We start from the raw sequence: 22,488 nt of genomic DNA on the forward strand, positions 1-22,488 counted from the left end.
GACACGCATTCCTCTCGTGAGGACAAAAAAAGAAAAATCATTGTGACCACGCCCCCAGACTTACCCTATGGCCGCCATCTTCCTTTGAAAATGAAAACACGCTGTGTTAGCCATTTTGTTCACGTCAAACTTTGACGAACTCCTCCTAGGGCGTTTTGCCCACCGACTTCAAAATCGGCGTACGTCCTCTGGACAAGTGGGGCATCTAAAGTTATTCAATTTTTTTAGATACCTTTTACGGTCTGTGTGCGGCGCAGCCGCAAAGTTGGACAACTTATTTTGGAATATTGCAGGTCTAAAAATTGCTCCCTGGAGCTGCACATTTGACCGATATTTGTCTTCATTTACACTGGTTAAGCACAGCATTGTACATGTCCAATGTGTCACTGTCTTAGTTCTTAGACAATTGCGTTAGCGCCATCTCTGTAAAATGCAGAGAGCAGAGTCGGAAGGCCGGCGGCCCGCGAGGGCCGTTGGATGCCGCTTGCGGCTTTAATTTTTCTTGTTCTTCATCGCTTTGAACTCTAATTTGACCCCCTGAACATGCTCAAAAACTCACCAAACTTTGCCCAAAATTCAGAATCGGCGAAAAATTTTGTTTTTTCTGGGCCATTTTTTTTTTCCTAAAAAAATGGCGCGACAGCGCCACCGACAAAAGTCAAAATACATTGCGCCTATGGGAGACGCCCCGAGGTCAACTTTGTCGTAGAGCTACGATATTCGGAACACGCATTCCTCTTGTGAGGACAAAAAACAAATATTATTGTGGCCACGCCCCCAGACTTACCCTATGGCCGCCATCTTCCTTTGAAAATGAAAACACGCTGTGTTAGCCATTTTGTTCACGTCAAACTTTGACGAACTCCTCCTAGGGCGTTTTGCCCACCAACTTCAAAATCGGCGGAGGTCCTCTGAACAAGTGGGGCATCTAAAGTTATCCAATTTTTTCAGATACCTCTTACGGTCTGTGTGCGGCGCAGCCGCAAAGTTGGACAACTTATTTTGGGATATTGCAGATCTAAAAATTGTTCCCATTTGATCAAAACAAGTCCGATTAGGACCAAATTTGAATCAGTTGTTCAACTTTCTAGTTTGGACCAGTTTATGATGACAAAATTGAAATGGGCGCGATAGCGCCCCCTACAGAGTGACCTTTAAATTAACATTAAAGGTCAAAAATTAGTTTTACCAAAATTTTCTAAACTTTACCCAAAATTCTATTTTGGCGTCCCGATCAAAAAAGCCAATCAGACAAATGCCTTAATTTTTACGGCGTAGTCGTAGCGATGACATAAACCTCCCATGTTATCCCTAAGGGAAAACCGCTAAATCTCTCGAATATCCACATTTTTCTGTTTCACACTTTAACGAACTCCTCCTAGTGCGTTTTGCCCACCGACCTCAAAATCGGTGTTCGTCCTCTAGACAAGTGGTGCATCTAAAGTTATCCAAATTTTAAGGATAGCTTTTACGGTCTCTGTGCAACGGAGCCGCAAACGTTTCCCAGAATTCTGACTATTTGGCCTTCAGAGTGGCCTATAAACAATAGAGTTTTTCCAAATGACATGATATTTTGAACAAAATTCTAATTCGCCATCCTGATCATAAAAGTATGAGAGCCAAAGTCATATTTTGTACGGTGTAACCGTAGCGATGACAGAAACATCCCATGTTATCCTTATGGGAAAATCGTACAATCGCTCAAATCACCACATTTTTATGCTTCACACTTTAACGAACTCCTCCTAGGGCGATTGTCCGATCAAGTTCATATTTGGAGAATGTCATCTACACAAGCGGGGCATCAAAAGTTATCCATATTTTGATTCTAAGTGCTACGGTCTCTGTGTGGCGGACCCGCAAATATATGTCAGAAATGGGAAAACAGCGAAATCTCTGAAATGTTCACATTTACGCTTCACACTTTAACAAACTCCTCTAAGGGCAATAGCTCGATCAAGCTCATATTTGGGGAAAATCATCTACACAAGGGGAGCATCAAAACTTATCCATATTTTTATTCCAAGTGTCACGGTCTCTGTGTGGCGGACCCGCACATTTGACTGACACTTGTGTTAATTTGCACTGGATTTGCCATGTCAATTGTGTCGCCGTCTGTCAAGTTCTTTTTTAATTCAACACAATAAGGGCGCCATCTTTATCAAGTCGAAAGCGCAGAGTCGGAAGGCCGGCGGCCCGCGAGGGCCGTTGGATGCCGCTTGCGGCTTTAATTATTTTTATTTTTCTTGTTCTTCTTCAGCGCTTTGAACTCTAATTTGACCCCCTGAACATGCTCAAAAACTCACCAAACTTTACCCAAAATTCAAAATCGGTGAAAAATTTTGTTTTTTTCTGGGCCATTTTTTTTTCGTAAAAAAATGGCGCGACAGCGCCACCGACAAAAGTCAAAATACATTGCGCCTATGGGAGACGCCCCAAGGTCAACTTTGTCGTAGAGCTACGAAATTCGGAACACGCATTCCTCTCGTGAGGACAAAAAACAAATATTATTGTGGCCACGCCCCCAGAATTACCCTATGCCCGCCATCTTCCCAGAATTCTGACTATTTGGCCTTCAGAGTGGCCTATAAACAATACAGTTTTTCCAAATAACATGACATTTTGCACTAAATTCTAATTTGCCATCCTGATCATACAAGTATGAGAGCCAAAGTCATATTTTGTACGGCGTAACCGTAGCGATGACAGAAACATCCCATGTTATCCTTATGGGAAAATCGTAGAATTGCTCAAATCACCACATTTTTACGCTTCAAACTTTAACAAACTCCTCCTAGTGCGAAAGCCCGATCAAGCTCATATTTGGGGAAAATCATCTATACAAACGGGGCATCAAAAATTAGTCATATTTTGATTTTAAGTGCTACGGTCTCTGTGCCTTGGAGCTGCAAATATACTGTCACAGATGGGAAAACAGCGAAATCTCTGAAATGTTCACATTTACGCTTCACACTTTAACAAACTCCTCCGTGGGCAATAGCTCGATCAAACTCATATTTGGGGAAAATCATCTACACAAGCGGGGCATCAAAAGTTATCCATATTTTGATTCCAAGTGCTACGGTCTCTGTGTGGCGGACCCGCAAATATATGTCAGAAATGGGAAAACAGCGAAATCTCTAAAATGACCACATTTTTACGCTTCACACTTTAACGAACTCCTCCTAGGGCGATTGCCCGATCAAGCTCATATTTGGGGAAATCATCTACACAAACGGGGCATCAAAAGTTATCCATATTTTGATTTTAGGTGGTACGGTCTCTGTGCCGTGGAGCTGCAAATATACTGTCACAAATGGGAAAAACGCCAAATCCTTGAAATGTTCACATTTACGCTTCACACTTTAACAAACTCCTCCGTGGGCAATAGCTCGATCAAGCTTTACTTTGGGAAATATCATCTACACAAGCGCGGCATCAAAAGTTATCCATATTTTTATTCCAAGTGCTACGGTCTCTGTGCGGCGGCGCAGCAAATTTGACTGACACTTGTGTTGATTTGCACTGGATTGGCCATGTCCAATGTGTCCCCGTCTGTCAAGTTCTTTTTTTATTCAACACACAATAAGGGCGCCATCTTTATCAAGTCAAAAGCGCAGAGTCGGAAGACCGGCGGCCCGCTTGCGGCTTTAATTAGGCCCGAGCCCCAGCAGGGGGAGGGCCTATTGCTCCCGCAACGCTGCCGAAGGCAGCGTTGCAACTGTCTGACCAAACATGCGGGCGCAGCCCGCATGTTTGGTACCCCGTCGCCCCTGGCAAGTACAGTGAACTAGCCCATGCCGAAGGCATGGATCATGCATACTTACTCCTGCTATGACAGAAATAGTCAACAATTAGTGAATGGGCGTAGCCCATTCACTAATTGTTGACAACAGCAGCGCGAAGCGCTGCATTCCTCCAAAAACCCTCCTGGCATCGTCCCGTACGCGAGAATCCATGCCGCAGGCATGGGCCATGCTTGTATCTGCTCAAATCAATGGAAGTCTATGGGGAGTGGGCGGGGCATCCCGACGGAATAGGGAGTGACGAGCGCGTAAGCGCTCGTAATGATGATTCCACCCCATGGCGGCATCGGGAAGGCTTAGAGCTTTCAAACGATGTATCATTTGTTGTTATAGTAAAAACGGCTATATTGTTTTTGCTAAAAATATTATTATTATTATTATTATTATTATTATTATTAGGCCCGAGCCCCAGCAGGGGGAGGGCCTATTGCTCCCGCAACGCTGCCGAAGGCAGCGTTGCAACTGTCTGACCAAACATGCGGGCGCAGCCCGCATGTTTGGTACCCCGTCGCCCCTGGCAAGTACAGTGAACTAGCCCATGCCGAAGGCATGGATCATGCATACTTACTCCTGCTATGACAGAAATAGTCAACAGCAGCGCGAAGCGCTGCATTCCTCCAAAAACCCTCCTGGCATCGTCCCGTACGCGAGAATCCATGCCGCAGGCATGGGCCATGCTTGTATCTGCTCAAATCAATGGAAGTCTATGGGGAGTGGGCGGGGCATCCCGACGGAATAGGGAGTGACGAGCGCGTAAGCGCTCGTAATGATGATTCCACCCCATGGCGGCATCGGGAAGGCTTAGAGCTTTCAAACGATGTATCATTTGTTGTTATAGTAAAAACGGCTATATTGTTTTTGCTAAAAATATTATTATTATTATTATTATTATTATTTTTCTTGTTCTTCTTCAGCGCTTTGATCTCTAATTTGACCCCCTGAACATGCTCAAAAACTCACCAAACTTTGCCCAAAATTCAGAATCGGCGAAAAATTTTATTTTTTCTGGGCCATTTTTTTTTTCGTTAAAAAATGGCGCGACAGCGCCACCGACAAAAGTCAAAATACATTGCGCCTATGGGAGACGCCCCGAGGTCAACTTTGGCGTAAAGCTACGAAATTCGGGACACGCATTCCTCTCGTGAGGATAAACAAAAAAAATCATTGTGGCCACGCCCCCAAACTTACCCTATGGCCGCCATCTTCCTTTGAAAATGAAAACAAGCTGAGTTAGCCATTTTGTTTACGTCAAACTTTGACGAACTCCTCCTAGGACGTTTTGCCCACCGACTTCAAAATCGGCGTACGTCCTCTGGACAAGTGGGGCATCTAAAGTTATTCAATTTTTTGAGATACCTTTTACGGTCTGTGTGCGGCGCAGCCGCAAAGTTGGACAACTTATTTTGGAATATTGCAGGTCTAAAAATTGCTCCCATTTGATCAAAACCAGTCCGATTAGGACCAAATTTGAATCAGTTGTTAAACTTTCTAGTTTGGACCAGTTTAGGCTGACAAAATTGAAATGGCAGTGATAGCGCCCCCTACAGAGTGACCTTTAAATTAACATTGAAGGTCAAAAATTAGTTTTACCAAAATTGTCTAAACTTTACCCAAAATTCTATTTTGCCGTCCCGATCACAAAAGCCAATCACAAAAATGCCTAAATTTTTACGCCGTAGTCGTAGCGATGACAGAAACCTCCCATGTTATCCCTATGGGAAAACCACAAAATCTCTCAAATTACCACATTTTTATGTTTTACACTTTAACGAAGTCCTCCTAGTGCGTTTTGCCCACCAACCTCAAAATCGGTGTACGTCCTCTAGACAAGTGGTGTATCTAAAGTTATCCAAATTTTAAGGATAACTTTTACGGTCTTTGTGCGACGGAGCCGCAAACGTTTCCCAGAATTCTGACTATTTGGCCTTCAGAGTGGCCTATAAACAATAGAGTTTTTCCAAATGACATGATATTTTGAACGAAATTCTAATTTGCCATCCTGATCATAAAAGTATGAGAGCCAAAGTCATATTTTGTACGGCGTAACCGTAGCGTTGACAGAAACATCCCATGTTATCCTTATGGGAAAATCGTAGAATCGCTCAAGTCACCACATTTTTACGCTTCACACTTTAACAAACTCCTCCTAGGGCGATTGTCCGATCAAGTTCATATTTGGAGAATATCATCTACACAAGCGGGGCATCAAAACTTACCCATATTTTGATTCTAAGTGCTACGGTCTCTGTGTGGCGGACCCGCAAATATATGTCAGAAATGGGAAAACAGCGAAATCTCTAAAATCACCACATTTTTACGCTTCACACTTTAACGAACTCCTCCTAGGCCGATTGCCCGATCAAGCTCATATTTGGGGAAAATCATCTACACAAACGGGGCATCAAAAGTTATCCATATTTTGATTTTAAGTGGTACGGTCTCTGTGCCGTGGAGCTGCAAATATACTGTCACAAATGGGAAAAACGCCAAATCCTTGAAATGTTCACATTTACGCTTCACACTTTAACAAACTCCTCCGTGGGCAATAGCTCGATCAAGCTTTACTTTGGGAAAAATCATCTACACAAGCGGGGCATCAAAAGGTATCCATATTTTTATTCCAAGTGCTACGGTCTCTGTGTGGCGGCGCAGCAAATTTGACTGACACTTGTGTTCATTTGCACTGGATTGGCCATGTCCAATGTGTCGCCGTCTGTCAAGTTCTTTTTTTATTCAAGACACAATAAGGGCGCCATCTTTATCAAGTCAAAAGCGCAGAGTCGGAAGGCCGGCGGCCCGCGAGGGCCGTTGGATGCCGCTTGCGGCTTTAATTTTTCTTGTTCTTCTTCAGCGCTTTGATCTCTAATTTGACCCCCTGAACATGCTCAAAAACTCACCAAACTTTGCCCAAAATTCAGAATCGGCGAAAATTTTTATTTTTTTTGGGCCATTTTTTTTTTCGTTAAAAAATGGCGCGACAGCGCCACCGACAAAAGTCAAAATACATTGCGCCTATGGGAGACGCCCCGAGGTCAACTTTGGCGTAAAGCTACGAAATTCGGGACACGCATTCCTCTCGTGAGGATAAACAAAAAAAATCATTGTGGCCACGCCCCCAAACTTACCCTATGGCCGCCATCTTCCTTTGAAAATGAAAACAAGCTGAGTTAGCCATTTTGTTTACGTCAAACTTTGACGAACTCCTCCTAGGGCGTTTTGCCCACCGACTTCAAAATCGGCGTACGTCCTCTGGACAAGTGGGGCATCTAAAGTTATTCAATTTTTTGAGATACCTTTTACGGTCTGTGTGCGGCACAGCCGCAAAGTTGGACAACTTATTTTGGAATATTGCAGGTCTAAAAATTGCTCCCATTTGATCAAAACCAGTCCGATTAGGACCAAATTTGAATCAGTTGTTAAACTTTCTAGTTTGGACCAGTTTAGGCTGACAAAATTGAAATGGCAGTGATAGCGCCCCCTACAGAGTGACCTTTAAATTAACATTGAAGGTCAAAAATTAGTTTTACCAAAATTGTCTAAACTTTACCCAAAATTCTATTTTGCCGTCCCGATCACAAAAGCCAATCACAAAAATGCCTAAATTTTTACGCCGTAGTCGTAGCGATGACAGAAACCTCCCATGTTATCCCTATGGGAAAACCACAAAATCTCTCAAATTACCACATTTTTATGTTTTACACTTTAACGAAGTCCTCCTAGTGCGTTTTGCCCACCAACCTCAAAATCGGTGTACGTCCTCTAGACAAGTGGTGTATCTAAAGTTATCCAAATTTTAAGGATAACTTTTACGGTCTTTGTGCGACGGAGCCGCAAACGTTTCCCAGAATTCTGACTATTTGGCCTTCAGAGTGGCCTATAAACAATAGAGTTTTTCCAAATGACATGATATTTTGAACGAAATTCTAATTTGCCATCCTGATCATAAAAGTATGAGAGCCAAAGTCATATTTTGTACGGCGTAACCGTAGCGTTGACAGAAACATCCCATGTTATCCTTATGGGAAAATCGTAGAATCGCTCAAGTCACCACATTTTTACGCTTCACACTTTAACAAACTCCTCCTAGGGCGATTGTCCGATCAAGTTCATATTTGGAGAATATCATCTACACAAGCGGGGCATCAAAACTTACCCATATTTTGATTCTAAGTGCTACGGTCTCTGTGTGGCGGACCCGCAAATATATGTCAGAAATGGGAAAACAGCGAAATCTCTAAAATCACCACATTTTTACGCTTCACACTTTAACGAACTCCTCCTAGGCCGATTGCCCGATCAAGCTCATATTTGGGGAAAATCATCTACACAAACGGGGCATCAAAAGTTATCCATATTTTGATTTTAAGTGGTACGGTCTCTGTGCCGTGGAGCTGCAAATATACTGTCACAAATGGGAAAAACGCCAAATCCTTGAAATGTTCACATTTACGCTTCACACTTTAACAAACTCCTCCGTGGGCAATAGCTCGATCAAGCTTTACTTTGGGAAAAATCATCTACACAAGCGGGGCATCAAAAGGTATCCATATTTTTATTCCAAGTGCTACGGTCTCTGTGCGGCGGCGCAGCAAATTTGACTGACACTTGTGTTCATTTGCACTGGATTGGCCATGTCCAATGTGTCGCCGTCTGTCAAGTTCTTTTTTTATTCAAGACACAATAAGGGCGCCATCTTTATCAAGTCAAAAGCGCAGAGTCGGAAGGCCGGCGGCCCGCGAGGGCCGTTGGATGCCGCTTGCGGCTTTAATTATTTTTATTTTTCTTGTTCTTCTGCTTTTTGAGCTCTAATTTGACCCCCTGAACGTGCTCAAAAACTCACCAAACTTTGCCCAAAATTCAGAATCGGCGAAAAATTTGATTTTTTCTGGGCCATTTTTTTTTTCGTTAAAAAATGGCGCGACAGCGCCACCGACAAAAGTCAAAATACATTGCGCCTATGGAAGACGCCCCGAGGTCAACTTTGTCGTAAAGCTACGAAATTCGGGACACGCATTCCTCTCGTGAGGACAAAAAAAATATATTATTGTGGCCACGCCCCCAGACTTACCCTATGGCCGCCATCTTCCTTTGAAAATGAAAACAAGCTGAGTTAGCCATTTTGTTTACGTCAAACTTTGACGAACTCCTCCTAGGGCGTTTTGCCCACCGACTTCAAAATCGGCGTACGTCCTCTGGACAAGTGGGACATCTAAAGTTATCCAATTTTTTGAGATACCTTTTACGGTCTGTGTGCGGCGCAGCCGCAAAGTTGGACAACTTATTTTGGAATATTGCAGATCTAAAAATTGTTCCCATTTGATCAAAACCAGTCCGATTAGGACCAAATTTGAATCAGTTGTTAAACTTTCTAGTTTGGACCAGTTTAGGCTGACAAAATTGAAATGGGCGCGATAGCGCCCCCTACAGAGTGACCTTTAAATTAACATTGAAGGTCAAAAATTAGTTTTACCAAAATTGTCTAAACTTTACCCAAAATTCTACTTTGCCGTCCCAATCACAAAAGCCAATCACAAAAATGCCTAATTTTTTACGGCGTAGTCGTAGCGATGACAGAAACCTCCTATGTTATCCCTATGGGAAAACCACAAAATCTCTCAAATTACCACATTTTTATGTTTTACACTTTAACGAAGTCCTCCTAGTGCGTTTTGCCCACCAACCTCAAAATTGGTGTACGTCCTCTAGACAAGTGGGGCATCTAAAGTTATCCAAATTTTAAGGATAACTTTTACGGTCTTTGTGCGACGGAGCCGCAAACGTTTCCCAGAATTCTGACTATTTGGCCTTCAGAGTGGCCTATAAACAATAGAGTTTTTCCAAATGACATGATATTTTGAACGAAATTCTAATTTGCCATCCTGATCATAAAAGTATGAGAGCCAAAGTCATATTTTGTACGGCGTAACCGTAGCGTTGACAGAAACATCCCATGTTATCCTTATGGGAAAATCGTAGAATCGCTCAAGTCACCACATTTTTACGCTTCACACTTTAACAAACTCCTCCTAGGGCGATTGTCCGATCAAGTTCATATTTGGAGAATATCATCTACACAAGCGGGGCATCAAAACTTACCCATATTTTGATTCTAAGTGCTACGGTCTCTGTGTGGCGGACCCGCAAATATATGTCAGAAATGGGAAAACAGCGAAATCTCTAAAATCACCACATTTTTACGCTTCACACTTTAACGAACTCCTCCTAGGCCGATTGCCCGATCAAGCTCATATTTGGGGAAAATCATCTACACAAACAGGGCATCAAAAGTTATCCATATTTTGATTTTAAGTGGTACGGTCTCTGTGCCGTGGAGCTGCAAATATACTGTCACAAATGGGAAAAACGCCAAATCCTTGAAATGTTCACATTTACGCTTCACACTTTAACAAACTCCTCCGTGGGCAATAGCTCGATCAAGCTTTACTTTGGGAAAAATCATCTACACAAGCGGGGCATCAAAAGGTATCCATATTTTTATTCCAAGTGCTACGGTCTCTGTGCGGCGGCGCAGCAAATTTGACTGACACTTGTGTTCATTTGCACTGGATTGGCCATGTCCAATGTGTCGCCGTCTGTCAAGTTCTTTTTTTATTCAAGACACAATAAGGGCGCCATCTTTATCAAGTCAAAAGCGCAGAGTCGGAAGGCCGGCGGCCCGCGAGGGCCGTTGGATGCCGCTTGCGGCTTTAATTATTTTTATTTTTCTTGTTCTTCTGCTTTTTGAGCTCTAATTTGACCCCCTGAACGTGCTCAAAAACTCACCAAACTTTGCCCAAAATTCAGAATCGGCGAAAAATTTGATTTTTTCTGGGCCATTTTTTTTTTCGTTAAAAAATGTCGCGACAGCGCCACCGACAAAAGTCAAAATACATTGCGCCTATGGAAGACGCCCCGAGGTCAACTTTGTCGTAAAGCTACGAAATTCGGGACACGCATTCCTCTCGTGAGGACAAAAAAAATATATTATTGTGGCCACGCCCCCAGACTTACCCTATGGCCGCCATCTTCCTTTGAAAATGAAAACAAGCTGAGTTAGCCATTTTGTTTACGTCAAACTTTGACGAACTCCTCCTAGGGCGTTTTGCCCACCGACTTCAAAATCGGCGTACGTCCTCTGGACAAGTGGGACATCTAAAGTTATCCAATTTTTTGAGATACCTTTTACGGTCTGTGTGCGGCGCAGCCGCAAAGTTGGACAACTTATTTTGGAATATTGCAGATCTAAAAATTGTTCCCATTTGATCAAAACCAGTCCGATTAGGACCAAATTTGAATCAGTTGTTAAACTTTCTAGTTTGGACCAGTTTAGGCTGACAAAATTGAAATGGGCGCGATAGCGCCCCCTACAGAGTGACCTTTAAATTAACATTGAAGGTCAAAAATTAGTTTTACCAAAATTGTCTAAACTTTACCCAAAATTCTACTTTGCCGTCCCAATCACAAAAGCCAATCACAAAAATGCCTAATTTTTTACGGCGTAGTCGTAGCGATGACAGAAACCTCCCATGTTATCCCTATGGGAAAACCACAAAATCTCTCAAATTACCACATTTTTATGTTTTACACTTTAACGAAGTCCTCCTAGTGCGTTTTGCCCACCAACCTCAAAATTGGTGTACGTCCTCTAGACAAGTGGGGCATCTAAAGTTATCCAAATTTTAAGGATAACTTTTACGGTCTCTGTGCGACGGAGCCGCAAACGTTTCCCAGAATTCTGACTATTTGGCCTTCAGAGTGGTCTATAAACAATAGAGTTTTTCCAAATGACATGATATTTTGAACAAAATTCTAATTTGCCATCCTGATCATAAAAGTATGAGAGCCAAAGTCATATTTTGTACGGCGTAACCGTAGCGTTGACAGAAACATCCCATGTTATCCTTATGGGAAAATCGTAGAATCGCTCAAATCACCACATTTTTACCCTTCACACTTTAATGAACTCCTCCTAGGGTGATTGTCCGATCAAGTTCATATTTGGAGAATATCATCTACACAAGCGGGGCATCAAAACTTATCCATATTTTGATTCTAAGTGCTACGGTCTCTGTGTGGCGGACCCGCAAATATATGTCAGAAATGGGAAAACAGCGAAATCTCTAAAATGACCACATTTTTACGCTTCACACTTTAACGAACTCCTCCTAGGGCGATTGCCCGATCAAGCTCATATTTGGGGAAAATCATCTACACAAACGGGGCATCAAAAGTTAGTCATATTTTGATTTTAAGTGGTACGGTCTCTGTGCCGTGGAGCTGCAAATATACTGTCACAAATGGGAAAAACGCCAAATCCTTGAAATGTTCACATTTACGCTTCACACTTTAACAAACTCCTCCGTGGGCAATAGCTCGATCAAGCTTTACTTTGGGAAATATCATCTACACAAGCGCGGCATCAAAAGTTATCCATATTTTTATTCCAAATGCTAAGGTCTCTGTGCGGCGGCGCAGCAAATTTGACTGACACTTGTGTTGATTTGCACTGGATTGGCCATGTCCAATGTGTCCCCGTCTGTCAAGTTCTTTTTTAATTCAACACAATAAGGGCGCCATCTTTATCAAGTCGAAAGCGCAGAGTCGGAAGGCCGGCGGCCCGCGAGGGCCGTTGGATGCCGCTTGCGGCTTTAATTCTTTCTTCTTCTTCTTCTTCTTCTTCTCGGGACCAACCCCCCTATTTTTCACCCAGTGAACATTGACGAAAAGTCACAAAAATGTTCACACCTCTAAAAATCGTGCCTCTCTACATTCTGGCTATTTCCCTTTTCTAAAATAAAAAAAATTGGCGCGTCAGCGCCCCCAAATGTACCAAAAATGCATTGAGAGATGGGAAATGACCCAAAAAAAATCTGATCGTAGAATCATGAAATTTGGCGCAGAGGTAGATGGTGACAAGAGAAGTAAAAAATATTATTACGGCAACGCCGTCCGCCCAACCAAATGTCGGCCATATTGCTTCAAAAATGGCTAAACATGACTTCGGAGTTTTTCCAAACGTCGTACTTTTACGAACTCCTCCCAGGGCGTTGGCCCTAAAAAGCTCAAATTTGGTGAAAATGCTACTGAGGAGTGGGACATCAAAAGTTATCCAAATTACATTGATACCTCTCACGGTCTCTGTGCGGCGAAGCCGCAAACTGTAGCTAGAATTTCAGAAATCTCCCATATTTAAAATTTCTGCCGTTTGCGCAGATAAAGTCTGAATTGCGTCAAATTAGAATCAGTTGTTAAACTCTTTGCCCTAAACCTACTTGAAGTGAAATAAATTCATTTGGCGCCACAGCGCCCCCTACAGATTTTATATGGAGGTTAAATGTTTAGTTTTGCGAAATTATATGAAATTTGACACAAAACTCAATTTTAGCATCCCCCATCAAAAAAGTCAATGAGACCCATGTCATAATTGTTATGGCGTTGCCGTAACGATGACCGAAACCTTTCATGTTATTCCAATGGGGAAATCGCCAGAACATGTTTACACTTTAGACTTTCACAAACTCCTCTTAGGGCGTCATCTTCAGGACCATCAAAAGTTATCCACATTTTCATTCAAAGAGTCACGGTGTCTGTGCGGCAAAGCTGCACATTTTGCCAAGAATTCAAAATAAAATAGCTTTTTGATGGTAAAACAAAGGGGAGAAGATGTGACAGCGTCACAGATTCAGCAGTAGGCGTAATAAAAGGACAATTGGGGCGCGTTAGCGCCCCCTCCTCTTGCGGCGTGGCGGCGGTGTGGCGGCGGCGTGGCGAGGGCCGATCATTGCCGCTTGCGGCTATATTTTTTGTTACTTCTATTATTGTCACTTCTGAATGGCCCAGTCACAATCACTACTTCCACAACTACCACGACGTAAATATTTCTATATCTTTTACAGAACTGCTTAGACAACACCAGCGGCCCCTTCTGTGGCTCCTGTTCACCTGGTTACTATGGGCACGCCACCCGAGGCTCACCTGCCGACTGCCAGCCCTGCGCCTGTCCACTCCATCTGCCCAGCAACAAGTGAGTCATAAAACCCCACAAAAACATAGTCGCAACATTGAATCCGTTTAGTTTCCGAGTAATGTTCACGTATTTTTATTCTATTCAGACGACATTTCTAAAATACTATGAGCTTTCCCAGCCCCCGGTAAAATCTTAACACACTGATATTTTACATCTATGAGACCTTTCCCTCTCTAACTTCTATCCCTATTTTGTTTATGATGATCTAAACTTGACTTTGTTCGCCTGGTTTTAACTAACTCGATACAAGTGGCAATCCTTAGCCCTGTGAACACAAATATTAAGAAATATTATCACAACAGGAAGGAACACATGTAGCGGAGACAAAAGACACGTTACAAATGTCACGGCTGTTCTGAAAATGAGCAGGAGCGCAGCAGCAAAGTACTTAACCCAAGCCATTTTCACAGCGTGCTCATTTCAATAACGTTATCAGGTGTATGCTGAGGCACTCGCTGGCTCGTTAGCCTCCAGCAAATACGCAGCACAAGTACTTTTTCTTTTGTGTAAGAACAATTGGCCGATAAAGCTTAGAGATTTCTGTCGTTCTTTTGTTTTAAATATGAAAACAATATCACATCATGGCTGAGATTCTCACTTTATAATAATAATAATAATATGCATAGGTTTTATACACGCTTTTCCAATACAGTACAGGCTTCCAATCCAGTGCCCTCTGACCACCATCGATTACTCACACATCACATTAATTCTAGACAAGACACAATGACAGCAGGTCCGAGCAGGGTTCAAATCGCTGATCTTTGGGTTCTTCTTGCAAAATGTATGTTTGCTTCAAATCTGATTCCAATTGCATTCGAAACATGCGGCTTTACAGATGATTCCACCGCAAAAACCTTTGTAACATAAACATTTATATACGGTATAACTATAACAAAATGTGTTTCTAAAGTTGAAAAGAGTTTTTGCCAGCACAAATATCCCAGTCCAGTTTAGCCTCATGAAGCACAGACAGAAACAGCTGAGTATTTGTTGGACAGGCCAGACTTAAACTGTGTGGGCTAAAGACAGGCCCCTGACCCTATGTAAGAGTGACACCGAAGAGTCCAGCCACGTCCCAGAATAACAGAATAACCCCTTTACACACACCACACACCTCTGGGCCACTAACGGAAATTATTACAGTAAACTAAAAATAGAAGATTAAACTAGATTAATTGTAATGATCTTATATGTGGAGGGATAATGCAAAGTGATGAATTGTATTGTAATGCATACATAACAGTATATTGTTGTAAAATTATACTCATAACTGTTTTGCTTATTTATATATATATATAGATATATAGATATATACATTATTTATTATTTATTTTTTATTTTATTTATTTATTTTATTTATTTTATTTATTTTATTTATTTTATTTATTTTATTTATTTTATTTATTTTATTTATTCTATTTATTTTATTTATTTTATTTATTTTATTTATTTTATTTATTTTATTTATTTTATTTATTTTATTAATTTGACAGGGACAATGCAATCATACATAGTTACAAAACAAAGCTTGCAGCCGATGTGACGCATACGGAGTTTATGGCCAGAGCTAATTTTCAACTCCCGTCCTATGTTCAGATACCGTATGTAGAATGTAGAATAAAAACACATGGTTCAACATATTTTAATAACATTTTGTTAATATACCAAAATGACATAAAAATGAACGCATATAATATAAAGTACATTTCTTGACACTGTATTATATCGTCTTTATATTGTCATATTTTTGTTTGTGAATTAGCACTGTCTGGGCTAGCTCCATTAGCCTGATCCCTGCGCTCCCCAGTGAGGGCCTGGAGGAACCTGAGCTAGCAGTGCTATCTATAGTTTATGGAAGTGGGTGGGCTAGTTTGAATGTGGCACACTTTTAGTTCATTTCACATACTGTTTCCAGGGGGCAAGGGTGTATTCTGGGGCACAGACAGACAGCACAGATTCTAGCGTACAGGGAATAAATGCTTTTGCCTTGATTGTTTCGGAGGAGAAATCATGGCTCTAACACGTCGATGTCCTCTCCTCTGTGTTTTTGTCTTGCTGCCGCTCTTAACACTGGGACAACATTACCGAAATCTGCAATCAAACCAACCCAAACGCCTTCGTGGGGATGTAAAAAGCTTCAGCCCGACGTGCCACATGGGAGCAGGGGGAGATGTGCAGTGTGACCAGTGCCCTCCTGGATACAGCGGGCCCAGATGTGACAGGTAAGGATCAAATGAAACATGAATAAAATACCACTCCGTAGACAAGCATGGTCCATTTATGGGCTTCTTTTGACAATAATTGAATTGTGATGTTGCTCAGAGAAGTTTTTAAAAGAGATCTCAAGGACTTATTGTACTGGGGCTCCTTTTTGAGCACTGAAGAAACTTAAATAGGCACCCATTTGAGAACTTTGTGACCATCTTGAATTGTTAATTGCTATGGCAACTGTATGTGCAGGTTTTTGTGGTCATTCAACTCTGGCAAAAATAGGGAATAAAGAATTGATTAGCTTGTTTTTTGCTGCTTTCTCTTACGTTAAACTCATCTTTATGTATTCTCATAGTTGGCCTTTTTTTTTTTCTTAATTCTGTTATTCAGTAATAAATATAGAAAGTAATTTGTATACCACACAAAGTTCTCACCTCAAGCGTCAAGGATTTAAATCGATTGTTATTTTCAATCAATGCTTTGTCTTTTTTGTGTGTTATTGTTAGCACTGTACATGGTCAAATGATTCTACCCAAACTGTTTTCAGACAGTAGAAAATGGTTGATTATTGTCCCTGTCTGTCAGTCGGTCCAGTTGTCTGTGTATTTATTAATAAAGTGACACTTTTGTTTCCATTAGCAGTGACTGTCTTTCCCCATCTATAATGAGTGGTCTATGTGGAGGCTTGTTAAAACGTCCCTGTCAGACTGCACAGACAGACCAAGTAAATATAGCAGTGGCCATCCAGGCTCACCAAAATAAGCCTGAATATGAAACTCAAGCTGGAATGAGTTCCATTTCTATTGTTTTTTTATGCTTTAAAATTGCAAAAGGTTTTGACCACAGATCAGTACAGCAACTATTAAAGGTTGACAGTTTGTCTCCATGGAGATAAACCTTTATGTGAGGAGTGGCTCGAGGGTGTCTAGGGTTCATAAATGAGGTTCAAATCAACACGCCGTCGTCCAGTACTATTCTCATTACTATGTAATCACACAGGCAATCACAAATGGTCAGTCTTAAATATTGTGTTTAACAGGGGCCTACATAAAAGGGTGTATTGCAGTACAGGGGGGTCTGGTGGTCCTCCCCCAGAAAATCTATCATAAAACTGATATTTTCATGTATTTTACAGGAAAAATGTTTTAATAGATCCTGGTCTGGTTTGTTTGATATGCTGCTATTTCTATTATTTTAGCACGACTTAACCCAGTCATTTTATTTTATAAACAGACATAAGCTTATGATAGGTTTATGATATAGATTCTGGGGCAGAACAGGACATCCGTTCAACCCCAAAGTCTGATGTTTCTAATGTCACAGTACAAGGAAAACGCAGAAAATGTTCACTCAAAAGAAACATAAAACAAGTATCAAATCAATGCAAATGTGCTGCTCCACGACACACCAAAAAGTACCTTTAAGTAAGTTTAAGTGCTGTGACTGCATAAATACTTTGTGGAAAATGAATTAAAAACCTTGTCAGAAGTGTCAAAGTTTGGCACAGAAATGTTTGCACACAAGCCTAATGCAATTAGGTCTTAGTAAATAATTACAATCAAATGAATTATTTTTTATCTCACGATGCACCTGGACCCTGATTCACTCCACAGAAGCTTGAACGTTGCAGGTCATAAGGATGAACAGAGCAGGTCTCAGGACACATAAGTATAAACTTTTCTTAAGAATGTATTTGTGCAGAGTGAACTTATATATAACCTACATTTATTTAAATGGTCAGCGTCTCCAGCAAGGTGTCACTAAGGGTGGGAAGAGCTCTTTTAGACCGACAGGGCCAAACCAACATCCTTGAGTGATTCTTGAGTAAAGAAAAGAAAAAATGTATACCATCAAATGTATGGCTTCAGTCAAAGTTCAAATATGTCACCTATTTTTCACACATTTTTTTCACCTGGATTCTTTGTGATTATATTAATAATCATATTAATTAGCATTCAAAGCTTTTATAAAGATCTAAATGATATTACATTCCTGATATTTTCCATTATAGCATAACATTCTATGTGAATAGCATTTTGATTGGCAGTACAGTTTATTTCTACCATTGCCACCAAGAATCGCATCTTTGTGTGTTTCTGCAGCTGTTGGCTGTACATTTGTGGGTGTGGGTGTAACTGAAATAAGAACGTTTGGATTTTATGAAATTTAAGCTTCATAACGGACCTTGAACAAAATCTGAAAATATACTTGAATCAAATACAAGAAGTCCAAACCAAGGTGTCTATGGATGCAAATTATGAAAGAACTGCATGAAATTAGAGACCGACATCTAAAAGTCTTTTCTAACCTTACAATACATCAAACGGAAAGCTTTGCTTTGCTTTGAACTTTGGCTCTGTTTTAATGCAACATCGAAAAAATAACATTTGGTTTGAAATGGTTACATCTCATATAGTGATGGTTTGTAAGGCCCTTGTCCAGGTCTGTACAGCTGCAGGAGCTGATCCACTCACGGGCCTAAAATGATTGTCCTACATAGTCCACATGCCTCGCCACACTGTCCGCTCTGTCTGAGTCCAGGCTTTTAATAACCAACACTTGACATGAGAGAGAGTTAGTTACATAGTTAGATGGATAGTTACAGTATCTGAAGCTCTGGATATAATATTATAATATATAAGTATTCAAAACAAAGAAGATACAATTATGTTGCTGCCACTACCACAAAATATGCTTTGAAAGATGACTAAACTATCCAAAAGTAGATTGACAATACTTGGAAAAAGTCATTCAGTTGTTTAAACTTAATGTTTAAAGTAAAATATTGTTATCATATTACTTGAAGACGTTGTAACTGATTTCTAGTGTCTTAAATGTGTAAAAAGTACTAGTTAAACAGTTTGCGGCGCTCCAAACCCAAGCCTCACTTTCCTAAAGCGTTATTATCTGCCTCATTATTCACCATGACAAGTTTAACACTTTCACAAACAGCATGCAGGCGGCGCACCAGCCTTACTTCCTGATAAAAAAGACAGCAAACTAATATACTCTGTACAAAAATAAAACAGACATGTACGGCCCCTTTAAAAATCTAAATAGAATAGCATAGAAGTATTACTGAAGTTAAGAAGTAAAAAGAACGTTGTTATAAATCTACCGCAGTAAATGCAATCATTAATTATTACTCTACAGAGTCTTGTAAACTCGACAGAGGGAGCTAAATTATATCACTTTGGATCATTGAAGTTATTGAGCAGTTGTGAATCTCTTACACTGCTTGTGGAGGCAGCGGAGATAAATTATGGAATGATTGTGTAGTTGTATTTAGGGTTTACAAACAGTAAATACTTAACCGCGGCTTGGCTTCCCTCGCTGCCCTGATCCATGTAGGCGTCAAAAAACAATATGTAGTGACTGTATTGGTGATGGCAGTATTAAAGAGCTAATCATGCCTCTGCTGTGCTATTCTAATTGATACCTGCTGCACTCCACCTGCCATTTCCCTTTATTATCCTCACCGCTTTTGTTGTTGTTAGGGCTAATTAATTGTAATGTGGCAATTTGTCTGTATTATAGGCTTTAACCAAATCAGCTACTCCCATGTTAATAAACTCTGCGCTCGCCGCTAAGAGTGTGCTTTTCAGTTTCGCGTCCATAAGCAGCCGTTTAGGCGCACCAGGCATGTCGATGTGGGGAATAATAATGAATCTGACTGGTAGTTTTGTGCTGTTTGTTTTGGGCTGTATATACGTTTATCAAATTGGTACTACCAGAAATTATAGTTGATTTGGGTGAGAAAATAAATGCAATACTTGACATTTGAATTTACAATATTTATACAGTTATTTACATTAAAACAAATCCAAATTTAATTTCAACAAAGACTAAAAAATATCATGTCCACAAGGATAATTAGGATTTAACTATGAAAACTTAAACTGGACATTTTTAACATTGTAGTTCTTATAGAAAAATATGCAAATGTCATTGCAATGGTATTAAAAAGCAATAAGAATATAATTTAGCAGTGTTTTAAACCCTAATAGCCCGAGTTCAAATAAAAATCTGTACAAAAATATCCACTTGAACAAGAATATGAATCCAATGTGTTTTACTAGTTTCATAATTCAATACTCATAATTAAGATGGTCGATCATTTGCTAATAACCTGTCTACAATGCTGGGATTGGTGTGGAATTGGCTGCGTGGAGCCATTGGAAATGTCACCTATGAAGTAAAAATGCTGAAGTCCACATTTAAATGCACTGGAGCTGTTTGAATGTGCATGATTGAACTTTGTGCTTTGGCGCCTTCAAAATGTCAGCCGTGAGTCTACTGCAGGAAATGGGAAAGTTGTGAAACAAATGTGGACTTATTTGAACCCCTGACTTCCATTCATGAACAAACCCAGAGCACTTATTCCCTCATTCAGTTTCATTCTACCTGTCAGCTAGAATAATCATCTGCCATTACTTTGTTGGTAACAGGTTTTCACAATATCACCGGTCTCTAAGCAGCAATATATAACTTCCTGCATTAAATTACTGCCCCACATGTGAAAAGGTCTTTGCAGGTTTTTTCAGTATGTGAAAAAGCATTTATACAAACGTAACATTATATATAACTTTATAATTATAATTCAGATGGTGGGCAGGGGCCTATACAACTGAGAGATTTACTGTTTTTGAAAAAGACATAACCAAACTTATGATCCACAAATTGACTCCACAAATTTGAACTTCAAAGTCCTTTAAACCTCTAAAACGCAGAGGTCTTTGGGGTTTAATAGCAGCAACACTTTCTGAAGCTATTGTGTAAAGGTAATTAAACTTTGACTTATTTATGCTGACAGAGGAGGAGACGTTTAACTTTGTGCTGGTTTTTTGCCTCATGTTCAGAGGTCCAGTAATTAAATACATACTAACAATAAACCAGGTCAACCAATCAGCAATCTGGCACTTTAACAGCTAATTAATCTACTATAGAAAACTTAGCCGCCTCACGCTCAATTTTAAACCAAATGGAAAGTTGTAATGTAACATGAACGCCACCTATTGCAGACAGGTTGTCATAAAGTTATGGTTGGCGATGTAGAGTACAAAAGGACCCCCCACTCCCCAAAAGAATAAAGAAATAATTCAAGCTAAATAGAAATCCAAGCCTTTTCTTGCCTCCTGCTCCCGTTGAGCGCTCAAAGAAAGGCAGTTCTCATTCAAACAGTCCCGCAGCTAATAAAGCGTCTGTATTGAGCACCAGATAGGGTCATGGGTAATAATGGCTGCCTCCTCTCTTCCCTCTCCTCTCTAAATTCAATTCTCTTTTCAGCGCCGCAACCTTTAACCCCCTCGCTCGCCCCTCTTTCATCTCAATTGGTGCCTCTTGATTTCAGAGCGGGTTTTGTTCAGTTCCAGTGGCTCTCGTCCCAGCATTGTATTCTCGGGTTAATACGTGTCTCTGCATCTTCACTTCCTCGTATGATTAATCAAAGCTGAAAGCAAAGGAAATTCTGTAATTTATTCCTGTATTTCAAAGTGGAAGCAATAACTCCTGGATTATTTGACTTTTTCTCTTTTGACCAGTTGCTGTTTATTCTTTAAGGCACTGGTTATTCATTTATTCTGATATTATTGTTAATTTTATGGAGGAGGGTTTTCCCACCAGCTTGAAATGTAAATGTTTTTGTTTTGCTTTGACGGTGAAAAGAATGTGATGTTACCAGGCGAAGCTACAGGTCATATCTGTGGAGAGACGAGCATACAGTACAAACTAATTCTGTTTTTCAATGCAATAGAAACACAAGTGCTAGATGCAAGATTGATACGTTTAATGCCATATAATAGACCTAGAAGAAGAGAATGAAGTTGAATGTTTCCGGGTAATTCATTTAGCTCACGGGCTAAAGACAAATCAATTGTTCTTTAAAGTCAAATTTTTCTTCAAATTATGCGTTAATTTAGTTTTTTAGCTGTGTATCAACCTACTTTACCCCTCCTTTGGAATTAAACGGCTCAAAAACGGACATGAAAGTTGTGGCTCAGAAATAATAGGCCGATATTAACTACATTTTAGTCCAAATAGATTTAAAGACAAGTATTTTTGTGCAGCATATTAATCAGCCTCACTGTTATGATTAAACAACCCTGCTGGTAAATAATACTGCAACATTTTAACGCGCGTAAAAAAAAGACTCATTCTATGTCAGAGTGGAAAGTATATTGGACGTGAACATAATTAAAACAGCAGTAAATCTGTGAGCTGCTAGTGCCAGCGAGAGGGCCATACATTTAACTACGCACTCTTTTTTAGGATTTTTCAAGTCCTAAACATTTTGTAAACATAAAAATGTGATTTGTATTTCATGTCAAAGTAGAATAGTGTGAGACCTGTGGCATGATGTAGTTGAAGACAGACATTTTACCCCATGAGCGAAATGTGAGAACGTCAGACTTACCGCTTGATTTTTTGAGATGTAATTTTCAC

At 40.5% G+C, this 22,488-nt stretch overlaps 1 protein-coding gene across 4 annotated transcripts in view; it reads left to right on the top strand.

Moving 5' to 3' along the window:
* lama2 (laminin, alpha 2) overlaps window positions 1–22,488 on the top strand; it is a 230,871-nt gene that overhangs the window by 114,320 nt on the left and 94,063 nt on the right. For all 4 annotated transcript variants that reach the window (XM_072445577.1, XM_072445583.1, XM_072445592.1 and 1 more), the window contains exons 19-20: window positions 13,703–13,830; window positions 15,972–16,058. In XM_072445577.1, the coding sequence (XP_072301678.1) occupies window positions 13,703–13,830; window positions 15,972–16,058 (215 nt within the window). The remainder of the gene's footprint in view (window positions 1–13,702; window positions 13,831–15,971; window positions 16,059–22,488) is intronic.

Source organism: Eucyclogobius newberryi, unplaced genomic scaffold, assembly GCF_026437365.1.
Source record: "Eucyclogobius newberryi isolate DKJ021-1_F unplaced genomic scaffold, fEucNew1.0.hap1 SCAF_1, whole genome shotgun sequence".
In the NCBI taxonomy this organism is placed as follows: domain Eukaryota; kingdom Metazoa; phylum Chordata; class Actinopteri; order Gobiiformes; family Gobiidae; genus Eucyclogobius; species Eucyclogobius newberryi.